The following is a 13,394-nucleotide window of genomic DNA, read 5'->3' as shown; positions in this document are numbered from 1 at the left end:
ACCAGTTTTAAAAGGGTAGGGTTAGGGTATGAAGTTAAGCAAAAAAAAAAAGGCAACGTCATGAGAGATATCTCCCCTTTTAGTAATAAAGAAGGCATTGCTTTTGAGATCTGCTTATTGAGTTTGCTATGGGGCAAGAGAGATGGACTTTGTTCCTGGGGTCTCCTGGGAGGAAGGGAGAGGATGTCCCAGCCAGTGCCTTTGCTGTTCTTGACTTGGTGTGAGGGCAGCCTGGCATCCAGCCAGCTTGGGATCCAAAGAATCCTCTCAGGTCAGGGCCAGTCCTGGGCTGGCCTCTCTGCCCAGCGTGCACACTTTTGGGTAGAAATCTGGCTTTCTCCCCATCTCCACCTCTGCCAGCCCCCCCAAGCTGGCAGCCCTCTTCCTGAGCTTTTGCCAACCCTCAGATTCAGTTTCAAGGTTACAAAGCCTTGTACAACAACTCTAGGCAGAGACCTAAGAAGTGCATTCTCTTAGGCCTGGAAAAAAGTTTCAGTATCATCGTAGAGTCTTATCACTTTAAAAAACTGCTACTGCTGTCTTGCCTTTATTTCAGACTTATTTCCCAGCTGCAGATGGAAGCCTCCCTTATAACAAAAGCAAATGAGCAAAGATATCTGATATAAAAACTTCAACAATGCATGCAGTGTTGCGCCCTACTGGCCCTCCACCTCTTTGGGACGAGAAAGGAAGTTTTTTCCCTATCTCTTCTCTGGGACCTTCAACTGCTCCCAGCAGAGTGCCACCCCCAAGTGGCTTTTCTTGGGGGAGACTAGGTGGTGCCACGGTGCCCCAGGTGTAGGGCCTCTACTCAGGAAGCCCTAAATTCAAATATGGCCCCAGACACTTACTAGCTTTGGAGGGGGAGGGCAAGATGGGTGTGGTCGTAACAGCCCCTTGCTTTATGTACAGGGTTCCTGTGCCCATCATCCCGTCACTCATTTTTTGCTGCACATTCCTAGGTCAAGAGTTGGGCCTTCACTCTCATTCCCACAGCGAGAGAAATCCCCTAGCCCATCTAGGTGGGTACCTTCTCTGCTGGGGCTGAGAGAGGCTAACCATAGGTCAGGGTCTCACTGTCAGGATGTGAGCCCAGGGCTTCCCGACTCCAGAGACTGCGCTGAGGAAAACACTTTGCCAACTTTGAAGCTCTAGAAAAATGGAAGTGCCTGCTTGTCCCAGCAGGCCTGGCTCATTGGAATGTCTCTGGAGATTTGTGATTGAGAGCATATTCCTATACTCTACTACTTTACAATTCTTGTTCACTGAAATAGCATATCCTTTGTTGGGGCAGCTGGGTGGCTCAGTGAATAGGGCACGGGGTCAGGAAGACCTGAGTTCAAATCCAACCTCAGATACTTACTAGCTGGGTGACCCTGGACAGGTCACCCTGTTTGTTTCCTCATCTGTAGAACTGGAAAAGGAAATGGCCAGCTAGTGTCTCTGCCCAGAAAATTCCAAATGGGGTCATGAAGCAGACTCTTGGGGTTATCTTACTTATCATAGAGAATTAATTTATTATTTTAGAGAATTATTATTAAATTATAATAAATTCATTTTTATTAAAGTGAATTATTATCGAGTATTCCCGACTCTCAGCTCTCTCTGAACATCCATAAACCCTTGTTCCAAGTCTTGCGGGGACCCCTTTTTTTAAAGCTACCCCAAAGAGTGCTTCCGTGACACTTTTGGTATATATTAGGACTTTTTTGGACAATGACTTCCTTAGGGCTGGTGCATATAGTGAGACTGCTAGGTGAATAAGTACAATTTAGTGACTTCCCCTAATTCCACGTGGACATCCAGAAAGGTGGGTCCACTTCAGAGCTCAGCCAAAAATGATGCATCAGGGAACCCAGCTTCCCACAGCATGGGAAGTTCACCTTAGGGGTGTTAGTGATTTATCACCATTAGTGCTTTGGGTCATGTTGTCATGGGGTCACCAATAGTTTACAATTCTTTTTTTACATTATCATCTTTTTAAAAATTCCTTGTAACATTTTTAAAAATTTGAGTTCCAAATTCAATAGTTTACAATTCCTTCGTGAACTGTTAATCTCTTCTCACCATGTGTCAATTCCCTAAAGTATTGGGGGGACCAGAGTTTTATCAGTGACGTCATTTGCAAATATTTTCCCATTCTGTTGCGGTTTAGGGGTTCCAAGAACCCTGAAATGCCAGGGGTACAGTGTGGGGGTCTGCCTCAAACACATTCAAGCCTACTTTCAGTCCAAGTAGTGCATTTATTATGACACCAATTGGGTGGGTGAGATTTTAAGAATCTGCCAATTTGATGAGGATGGAACTGATATTTTTTATACAGAAAGATTATGGGAAGATCTTGATGGCATTAAGGAGTGATGGTCTGGAGGTAACAGAGAAGGGGGTCTAGATGGGATTAAGGAGAATCAAGTGAGCTAATTAAGTAATCAAGGTGGGCAGGGGTGGGCCTGATTCAGGGGCACTAGTGTTCTGGGAGACTGAAAATGTATGGGAAAATCCAGGCACTGGCTTGCTTTCAAAGACATGGTATTTTCCATTTAAGGGTTCAGATCCAGTGCCCATCATTTCTACCCTTCTTTTCGAATCGTCTTGATACTATTTATGCAAAAACATGTTAGTGTTATGTGGTCAAGCTGTACATGTTTAGCTTGTGTGGTTGAGCCTGATTATTGGTTGGCTCTAGGTAAGGTCTGTGCCAGGAACTGCCCCCTCCAATGGACTGTTCATCACTTTTAAATCCACAAAAGGCTGGCACCTGGGGCATTTGACCCCAGTTGCAACCCACATTTCCCTAGGTCTACAGGTTTTGCCAGGCATTTTCCTCAAAATAACCTTTTGAGCCAAGTCATACAAAGAGGATGGACACTTTACAGAGTAGGAAACCGAGGCTCGTTGGGGTGCCTAGCCTGTGATCACTCAGCAAGGCGTGACCCGGCGGGCTTTGGGATTGAGCTTCCTGGGTCTCAAGTCCAACACTCACCTCTGGGCCATGCTGCAGCTTGTTTGGGGGACATAGAGCCCAGGAAGGGCAGGACCCCAGGCACACCTGCTCAAGGCAGCATCTGACCTGGCCCATTCTTGGCTTTTGGCATATCAGACCTACTTTGGCCATGGGGTCTCTGGCATCCTCTGCCAGTCGCAATTCCTCCACAGCAAAGCCTCTAAATTCAGCCTAAAGGAGGCTAGCCCATCCCAGCACCGGTTCCTTCCTGCTCTGCACGGGGGTGGGGGAGGGGAGGGGCGGAAATCACTTCAGCACCAAACCTACCAGACCAGGTTCCCACAGAGACAACTCACTTAAAGGCCCGAAAACGGCCTTGGATGACCTGGCCAGGCCCAGGCTAGGGAGGGCCACTCCAGCAGAACGCCTAGTCTCAGGTCCAATATGCCCAGGCCAGAGGACACCAGGCCCACCTTGCCTACCCTGCCCTCCAGCTGGGGGCGGGGGAGTTAAAACCAACCAGGCCTTTTTGAGGTCTTTATTAGCCAAGGACAGACAGGGTAGGAGGATGAGGCGAAGACCCCCTTCCCCACCCCGAAGAATGTCCCTCCCAGATCCCAGGGACCCTCCCTCAGGTTCAGAGAGGCTCCCCCTAAACCCATAGCTTAGGGGCGCCTGGCTCTGGGCAGCTTCCTGGGCACCAGTATCTATCTGCACCAATCTTATCACATCTGGCCAAGAAGGCCCCTGCACAACCTCGGGCTAGGCACCTGCCAAAGGCAGTGTGGCTAAGGTCAGGGGGGTCACTGGACTTAAGATGAAGGACACTTCGGGAGCTTTTATGCCGGAATAGAAAACCAAGACCCATGGGGAAAGAGGTCAAGTTCAAGGTCACTGAGGAAGCAGCCTCGAGGCCAGTTTCTAGTAGAAACTCAGAGGAGGTTTCTTAGGATGCCAGGAGGGCTTCATGTCGGAAAGCCGGGGTCTGCCACACTCTAGGATAGGGTGAATGGGGGTGGGAGGACAGGACCCTCCAAGTGGAGGGGGCTGAGGGTAAAGCTGTGCTGTGTACCATTGAGAGAGGGTGCTGGGCTTCTGCACGATGAGGTTCCGCTGTAGCGGGGGCTGGTCCAGGGTAGCAAGGTCCAGCTGCGCTCGAGGGGCTCCCTTCCTCAGCGGGGCTCGCCACGGTCCTGGTCAGCGGCCAGGTGCTCCTCCAGGGCCTCCCACAAGGCCTGGATGTTGCCTTGGCCGAAGCCCCTGGCCCCTTGCCTCTGGATAAACTCCAAGAAGAAGGTCTCCTCGGGAACCAGGGGCTTGGTAAAGACCTGCAGCAGATAATCGGGAGCCTCACCTTGCCCTCCATCCCTGTCCAGCAGGATGCCCAGCTCGGCTAGCCTCTCCACCTCTTGACCCGCTGCCAAGATCTGAGCCACTTTGCCGGCCTGCTGGTAGTAGGTGGTAGGAGAGGCTACCAGGCTGCCGCCGGCCTCAAACACCCGCCGGGCTGTGGCCAGGATGTCCCCCGTGTAGAGCGCCACGTGCTGCAGGCCCGGACCGTGCTGGGCCAGGAAGGTCTCCACCTGGTCCCGGGCCCCCGGCAGGCCAGGCAGCGACTCGCCCAGCACCAGCATGGGGGCCTCGCTGCCTGGGGGCGCCTGCAGGGCAGCCAGGCGCAGACCCCCGGCCCGGCCGGCCCGGATCTCCAAGCCCTGCTCAGGATGGTCGTCAGCCGGGCCCAGGGCAAAGCGGCGGAAGCCCAGGAAGTCCTGGTACCAGCGCAGCCACGCGCCCGAGCTGCCCCGAGGGCAGGCCAGCGCCACGTGGTCTACGTGGTCGAACCAGTCGCCCTGGCCGTCGGGGAGGCCGCATTCCTGGAAGCCCGGCAGGAAGGGCCCCCGGTACGAGCCCCGCTCCAGGAGCGTGTGGCTCAGGTTGCCGACGGGGGAGCGCACCACGGCGTAGGTGACGGTGCCCTGGGAGTCGGCCACGGCCTGGGGCTGCACGGCCACAGGGCAGCCGAGCTCCCGCAGCGCCCGGACGGCGCTCCGCACGTCGGCCACCTCGAAGCACACGTTGGAGGCGGTGGGCACGGCGTGCGCGGGGTCCACGTCGTAGAGGGGCCCCTCCCGGCCGCCCCCCGAGCCCGGTGCGCCCTCGTTCACCAAGAACACGGCGTTCCCGCTGCGCAGGGCCAGCTGGCGCCAGCCGCCGGCCTCCCGCAGGGCCACCGGCCGGAAGCCGAAGCAACGCTGCAGGTCCCGCGCCAGGGGCTGGCCGCGGGGCACGTGCAGCGAGACGTGGCAGAGGCGGCCCACGGGCGCGGCCATGGCGCCCGAGCGGGCCCGACGGGTGGTGAGCTCCCGGTTCCCGGGGGCTCCGAGCGGACGGCTCCCGGCTCCCGGCTCCCGGCTCCCGGGGGCTCCGAGCGGACGGCTCCCGGGGGCTCCGAGCGGACGGCTCCCGGCTCCCGGGGGCTCCGAGCGGACGGCTCCCGGCTCCCGGCTCCCGGCTCCCGGCTCCCGGCTCCCGGCTCCCGGCTCCCGGGGGCTCCGAGCGGACGGCTCCCGGGGGCTCCCGGCTCCCGGCTCCCGGCTCCCGGGGGCTCCGAGCGGACGGCTCCCGGCTCCCGGCTCCCGGGGGCTCCGAGCGGACGGCTCCCGGCTCCCGGCTCCCGGCTCCCGGCTCCCGGCTCCCGGCTCGCGAGGCTGCAGCGCAGGTCTCGGTCTGGCCGGGGTCGTCCTCCGAGGCACCTTTGAAGCCCCGGGAGGGGGCGAGGGCGGCGTGTGAGCGGAGGTGGGGCCGGAGGAGTGGGGAGAGGGGCGGGCCGAGGGCTGCCGGGGAGGAGGGGGAGGGGAGGGGGGATCAGGGCGGAGGGGCGCCGGGACTGCCCATCCCGGGCCCGCCCCATCCAGACCCCCCCACTCCCCAGCCGGGGGACGGCGGGGGGGGACGGCGGGGGCCCCGGGAGCACCCCGCACGTGCTCGGCACTGGAGGCCTCCCAGCCCCCCGATCCCTCCGGGGAAGGGCTTCGGCGTCCGTGGAAGACCCGAATGAGAGGGGGGAGCCCCCGGCCGCTGCCCGCACTCCGGCCCCCGCGGTCGCCAAGCTCGTGTCCCAGGCTTCGTTCCCCCCTCTCGTCACCAGAGGTCGTCCAGTCTCCGGGCTAAGAGCTCCAAGGGCTGGGCACCTCCGAGCCCCAGCGGCCACCCGCCCCCGGGGGGCCCAGACTCCGGCCCCCCCAAATCTCTTCTCTACGCCTCCGCCCGACCCCTGGATGGGCCAGTCAGCACTTCAGCACCGCCAGGTGCCTGGCCCTGGACTGGGCTCTGAGGGAGTCAGAAAGGAGGGCAAACCCCGGCAGACTCCCCGCAGAGCTCCTCCGTGGGCTGCAGAGCAGCATGCCCACGCGGCCCTGGCTGCCTCGCTGGGACTCCTCCAGCCCACGAATGCCCTGAGGCCCCAGAGCTGACCACAAGCCTGCAGATACCAGGGCCAGCATCCTAGGCCTTTCCTGATGCAGGCCTCCTTCCCTGTCTCAGGCTCATCACCCTGCGGACTCCTGCCGAGCCCCAGCAACCCCAGAACCCACCCCCCCATCTTCCCATCCCAGATGCCCCCAGGAGGTTTACATTAAATGTCAGCTTCCAGGCCCTCTGCGTAAGAGCAAGATTTTGTTAAGGTTTTTCACTTACCTGCCAGTCCTAAGGATGCCTCCCAGCCAGGTGGAGCGAGTGCTGGCCTTGAGACTAAGGCAGGACTGCATGGGATGGTAAGGCACCAGGAGAAGGCCCGTAATACCTTGTACACTGAAGAAAGGCAACTTCCAGACGGTGGGAGCTTAACAGAGAAGGGATCTCCAGGAAGAGAAAAGAGGCCTTCCTCCCAGGATGGATTTGCCAAAATCCTAAAGGCTTTTATGCCCAGGTCCCAAAACAAACCCCCAGGGACAAAGTTAAGTCCAAATGTCCCAGGTCCAAATGAAAACTGAATTGCTCCAAAAGTTCCCTGCTAGCTTTATGGGAATGTCAGGAGTCGATTTGTGTTTTCCCCAGATCCACCACAGCACTGATCCTCCAGATACAGCAGCCACCCTTGTGGTCTTTCACCTGGACTATTGTAATAACTTCCCAGTTGATCCCTTTGCCTCAACCTCTTCCTTCCATTCAGCTGCCAAAGTGATTTTTCTCCTTCAGGTCTGACCATATCACTCCCTTCTCAATTCAGTGAACTCCAGTGGATCCCTATTGTCAAATTCAGTGTCATCTTTGAATGAGTAACTCCTCCAACCTCTGTCCACTGTGACCCAAGGTGAACAGAAGAGGCCCAGACCTCCCCAGAGGAGCTCAAGCAGCCACCCACCTGTTGTGCTGCCCAGTTCTAGAGGAAGCCTTGGCTGCTCCAGGTGCAGGACTCTCCCATGGCAGTCTTGGGATCAAAGTAAACGCCTCTCACAGTCTAGCTCTCTTGCTTCACCACACACACAATGCCTGGTGTTCTGTTCTGTGACTTTATCTTAGCTGTATGGGTGCCAAGTGCCAGATCTTTGCCTTCAGGTAAGCACTGGACATACAAAAAGTCCCTAGTTTCAAAGAACTCACGATACTGAGGGAGAAGGACTAGACACAACCTCTGTGGGCCTCAGTTTCCTCATCTGTAAAATTAGAGGTTGAACCAGATGGTTTCTAAGGTCCTTTCTAGATCTTTTTCTTTTTCCCTCTTTCCTTCTTTCCTTTTTTCTTTCTTTCCTTTCTTCCTCTCTCTTCCTTCTTTTTTCTTCCTCTTTCCTTCTTTCCTTCCTTCTTTCCTTCCTTCCTTGTCTTGTCCTGTCCTATCTTGTCCTGTCTGAAAGTACAGTCACTCATGAATCTGATTCCAATACTGATCAGTGTGGAAGCATTAATCCATTCTGTTTCTGATTCAGCCCACTTAGCCCCTCTTTAGCCATCTTGGTGACCCTCTACTCTAGGGGTTCACCATGCCAGTGCCAAACTTAGTGTAGACACTGACTGACTTTGGCCCCATGGCAGCTCAAAACTCCCAGGCTCAAGAGCTCCACCAGCATCAGCCTTCTCAGGGACAGGGACTACAGGCATGTGCCATCATACCCATCCAGATCTAAATCTATGATGCTATGATCCTTTGACTGCTCTCTTAAAAGGAAGAAAACAAAACAGAAAAGCTGTCAGCATGAAAAAGTGGGAAATGAATGAAGGAGCAGACATCAGCACTGATCATTGTCATTTCCTACATAGATTTATTGAGTGTTATGATCATTTTAATCCACATGCTCTGATGCCACAATGTTCTTTCCTCATTCCTGTCTCTCAGATGGTACAGGGAAACAATAGAAGTCCCCATCGATTAGACTGAGGGAATCAATTAACATTGCTGAAGGACTAGCCTACAGCAAATGGTCCATTCCCTACTCCCTATGGGAACCTGCCTGGTGAACCTCAGGGCTCCAAGCCTGGACAGTGGTCCTCACTCCCTGAGTCCTTTCTGCCCACTGCACAGTGAAATGATGACCATACAGCTTTCAGATGAAGAAGTTAACTTATCTATAGTCATATGAAAAAATGCTCTAAATCACTATTGCTTAGAGAAATGCAAATTAAAACTATTCTGAGATATCACCTCACACCTATCAGATTGATTAAATTAACATTCAGAAATTTGTGACATTTTGCTTTTGAAATACAGGTTACAAAATGCTTAAAATAAAGAATATTTTTTTAAAAAAAGGTTTAATCTGCATTATCAGCACTTTCTCAAGTCTAGACATTCAATCAAACAATAACTCTAACCCTCATTTGTAGCAGCTGCTGATTTCCGCTCACACTGAACTGTAATAATGGGCTCTCCCAAGCTGGTGGGGTAGGGTTACCAGTAACCATGAGTACAACCCAGGGGCTGACAAAAACAGAAAATGACAAACGGAGATGTGGGAAAATTGGAACACTAATGCATTGTTGGTGGAGTTGTGAATTGATCCAACCGTTCTAGAGAGAAATTTGGAACTACACCCAAAGGGCTATAAAACTCTACATACCCTTTGACCCAGCAATACCACTACTAGATCTGTATCCCAAAGAGATTATTAAAAAAAGGGAAAAGGACCCACATGTATAAAAATATTTATAGCAACTCTTTTTTTTTTTTTGAGGTGGCAAAGAATTGGAAATTGAGGGGATGCCTATCAATTGGGGAATGGTTGAATAAGTTGTTATATTTGAATGTAATGGAATATTATTGTTCCATAAGAAATGATGAGCAGGTAGATTTCAGAAAAGCCTGGAAAGACTTCTATGAACTGATGCTGAGTGAAGTGAGCAGAACCGGACCATCGTACACAGTGACAGCATCACTGTGCCATGACCAACTTTGATAGACTTAGCTCTTCCGGGCAATTCAGTGATCGAAGACAATTCCAGAAGACTCATGGTGGAAAATGCATCCACATCCAGAGAAAGAACCGTGGAGTCTGAATGCAGATGCAAGCATACGATTTCCCCCTTTTTTTTCTTTCTTGTGGTTTTTCCCCTTTTGTTCTTATTCTTTTCAGAACATGACTGAAGTGGAGATATGTTTGTATATGATTGTACATGTAAAGCCTATGGCAGATTGCTTGCTGTCTTGGGAAGGGAGGAAGGGAGAAAAGAAATTAGAATTCAAAATTGTGTAAAAGTGAATTTGAAAAAATAAATAAAAAGAAAATTTGTTGTCACTGGAAAAAAAAGAGAAATGATGGCCACAATAACATTGGCTTTATAGCTAAAAAGTTTACAAAGGATTTTCACAGAAGTGTAGCCTGTAAGGACATTGTGACCCACCGGGTCCTGCACTCGAAAGTTCCCTCTGTAGAGTTCCTGGAGAGTGACATCATTCAGTCCCTGCCGGCAATAAGGAGGACGTACCACCTCCCCAAGCAGCCCAGGCTGCTCTGGGACTGACTCATGCTCCAGAAGTCCAGACAGGTGAAAGCTCAGGTCACACAGCTTGTAGGCGTGCAGCAGGCAGTTATCCAAAGCCTGATCCTGACTCCAGCATCCTTTAGCAGTTTCCCTGTGGTTCTTGGGTTTCCTGGGGCTCTCATTCCCTCAGGTTTTGGCCTGGGCTCTCTGTCCATAGGTGATTGCTGAGGCACAGGTGTACCTGTTAGTCCTGCTTTCTTCCTGGAAGCCTGTGTGAGTCTCACAAAGCTCTCCTACAGGAACACCCAGAGGGAAGAGCTCTGATCCCCAGAGGGGAGGCTGCCTGACTGCACCAGTCCAGCCTGGGCCAGGCAGATGAGCAGCCTCCAAGGGAACATTAGCCAAGAAGGGGGAGGAAGGAGACCCAGGCTAGTCTTTCATCAACCCCACCCCCAACCTGGGAAGAAGGCTCTAGGTCTGAAATCTCTGGGTTTGACCCAGAATTTGAAAGAGTTCTCATCCCTTCCAAGGAGCATCCTGCCCTCCAAGTGAGGGGGAGCTCAGTACCTCTGCCAGCAGCCCATTCCAGAATGGTCCAGCTCTCATTTTAAGGAAATTTGTCCTACCACCCAATCTCAATCTGCCTCTTTGTGACTAACTCTGTGCTTGAAAGGACCCTTTCCCCCTCACCTGTGTAGCTGGAACTGTCCAAATCTTCCAAAAATCCAAGTTATCACGGGCTATGTTTTTGCTTCGTTCAAGTCTGGGCAGGGATATGCTGGTAAATGTTTAACAACCAGGCTCTCCTGGAAAGAAAAAAAAAACGGAAGCACCTTTAAGTTTCACCTGCTTTAGAGAGGTAAATAAATATTATCAGTTACACCATTGCAATGGCTGAGGGAGCAGCTTCCTCTTTTTAAAATTCAACTTTATTTTATTTTGAATTCTGAATTTTCTCCCTTCAGCTTCCCCTCCCCCACCTACTGTGAGAGCAGGAAAACCAAAACATATTTCAAATATGTATAGCCATTGGAAATAAATTCCTACATTAGCCATGTCCAAGGAAAACAAGGAAAGGAAGAAAGGGAGGAAGAAAGGAAGGAAGGAAGGAAAGAGGGAAGGAAGGAGGAAGGAAGGAAGGAGAAAATCTTCCATCTGCCTCTGAATCCATCAGCTCTCTCTCTGGAGATGGGCAGCATGTTTCATCCTGAGTCCTCTGGCGCTGGGACTGGCCTCTCAGAGTGGACCGTCTTTACAATTGTTGCTACTGGAGGAGCAAAATGGAAGCAAACAATTCATTTTGCTGAGATGAGCATTAGGAAAAAAAGCAAAAAAAAAAAAAAAAGCTGCCCACTGAGCTGTCCGGCCTCCTCTTCTTAGACTTTATGTCCTTTCTGGTCTCTTCAGGCATCTCTTTTAAAGACCAAATTAATGTTCAGAAATTTGTGACATTTTACTTTTGAAATCCAAGCTGCAAAATGCTTAAAATAAGAATATTTTTTTTTTTAAAAAAAGATGTAATCTGCATTCTCAGCACTTTCTCAAGCCTAGACATTCAACCAAACAATAACTCCAACCCTGATTGTAGCGGCTGCTGATTTCCGCTCACACTGAAAATTTAATAATGGGCTCTCCCAAGCTGGTAGGGGATGGTTACCAGTAACAACCAGTACAACCCAGGGCTATCATTCTCTATGGCCAAAGAGGGGTGAAGAAAGGTCTCTACTCCACACACCCCTGTGGCTCACAAGCTTCACTACCCTCTCTGATGCTCATTAAGGACCTTTCCATTTTCTAGATCCCAGTAATGCTAGAACCTTGATGAGCTGGACGAGAAAGAAAGGCGCCTTCCAGTGCTTTGGGAATATTAGGGAAAATGCAGCAATTCTTAAATTGCCCATGTAAGTGGAGAAACCAGTGACCAAAGTAACATTAGGAGCATCCTGTCTCTAACTGACTTGACTCCTGCCAAGGATATGACCTTGGGGGAGGACAATGAGTCTTGATCAGAAGAGTTCACCAGGGCATTTCTGGCTCACTATGTCATAGGAGAGCATTTGTCGTTTTAAGAGTCCGAAGTTACAAAAATAACATCCTACTTGGAGAGAGGGGACTAGCCCGAAAGGCCCAAGCCACAACCTTCTTGATCTAGGCCATGAGTGGAAGGGCCCATCACTGAGGTGCCATGATCCACAAGCAAAGGAGTGACTGGCCACCAGCTATGCTCCACTTGAAAGTGAACTTGGTAGGGCAAATGCTTTGTAGCAATTTCTTTTTTTTTGCAATCATTTTATTTTACTTTTAAAAATTTAATATTTTCCCCCAATTACATGTAAAAACAGTTTTCAATATTTATTTTTAAAATCGAGTTCTAAATTCTCTCCTTACCTCCCCACTTCCTTCATTGAGAAGGCAAATAATTTGATCCGGGTTATACATGTTCAATCATGCAAAATATATTTACATATTAGTCATGTTAGCAATTTCTTTAAGTTTGAACCACCCAGGGACCAAGGTGGCAGAAGAAACAAAGGGCCCCTTGTTTTTTCTGAGTGTTGAATGGGGGGATGTTTTCATACTTTTCTCTTTACTATATTTTCTCAGTAAATATCCTTTTGCAAAAACTAAGATACCTGATTATATTGCTGGTGGAACGATAATAATCAACGACTACATGGAGGAGAAATGAACTTGCATTGAAATTAATGTGAGGGAGAACACCCTGGAATAGGGATTTAAGTTGATAACATGAGAGGAACCTCACAGCTACTTAGGGGTACCCCTGGGACCCCAAGGGAGATAGAGCAGTGGCCACCTCCTCTGGGGATTTGAGCTGCTAGGCCCAGTGGGAGCTGGGATAAGGACCAGCAGAGCCTACATCAAGGATAGAACTATATTATAAACAGAAAGATAGAGACCAGGGGTCATGGCGCCCTATAGCATTGTCTGTTGTTCTGTCTGGTGTGAATAGACACTTCTAAAGTCCCCTTTTTCCACTCTTTTCCAAGGGAGACTTCGATTCCTGCCAGGAGGGAAAGCAAGAGATTGGCACCACCTGGCTGACTACTATCCTCTTCTCAGAGAGGTGATGCCAGTTTAGAATTATACCTGTTCACGTCCCTAAATGTTGTTAGTCTAGGGAAAATTGCACCTGCTAACTGTCCCTTCGTGGGGAAGGAGGGCCCCAAGCTGTGTATACAAGGCTTAACTCTCCCCCACATACACACACAGCAAATGCCAGACCATATATGGTCAATATCAAACAAAACTGTCTACCCAGGCTGAAAGCCAATAAATCAGAGAAGTAACTTCCCTGAAAATATGCCAGATAATAAACAGAGTAAATTTACTCTCCCATTGGGAATGAGATAACTCAGCTCTACCAAGGAAGAGGCTCAGAACTCACTCAAGGGAAACTTTCTCTGTCTCTAGTGTGGGAAACTGGAAATGGAGATACTAAAATTCCACATCAGCTTGTTCCCAGAGTCTTTCTCTCCTTCAGCAACCTGAAGAGAGGTTGAAATGGGACGTGTTC

The 13,394-nt window shown here is 51.0% G+C and overlaps 1 protein-coding gene across 1 annotated transcript; it reads right to left on the bottom strand.

The window, feature by feature from the left end:
• Positions 1–3,468: 3,468 nt before the first annotated feature.
• HPDL (4-hydroxyphenylpyruvate dioxygenase like) lies at positions 3,469–5,389 on the bottom strand. The gene has a single exon (XM_072649245.1). It carries the CDS (start codon positions 5,272–5,274, stop codon positions 4,117–4,119), a length of 1,158 nt encoding a protein of 385 aa, XP_072505346.1. The 5' UTR covers positions 5,275–5,389; the 3' UTR covers positions 3,469–4,116.
• Between the last annotated feature and the right edge of the window lie 8,005 nt (positions 5,390–13,394).

Source organism: Notamacropus eugenii, chromosome 2, assembly GCF_028372415.1.
Source record: "Notamacropus eugenii isolate mMacEug1 chromosome 2, mMacEug1.pri_v2, whole genome shotgun sequence".
In the NCBI taxonomy this organism is placed as follows: Eukaryota; Metazoa; Chordata; class Mammalia; order Diprotodontia; family Macropodidae; genus Notamacropus; species Notamacropus eugenii.
Note: the sequence above shows the minus strand (reverse complement) of the source record. Positions and strands in the feature narration are given on the sequence as shown.

Bases quoted from the DNA above. Each gene is read 5' to 3' on its own strand.
- HPDL (XM_072649245.1), bottom strand. From the start codon at position 5,274: ATGGCCGCGCCCGTGGGCCGCCTCTGCCACGTCTCGCTGCACGTGCCC.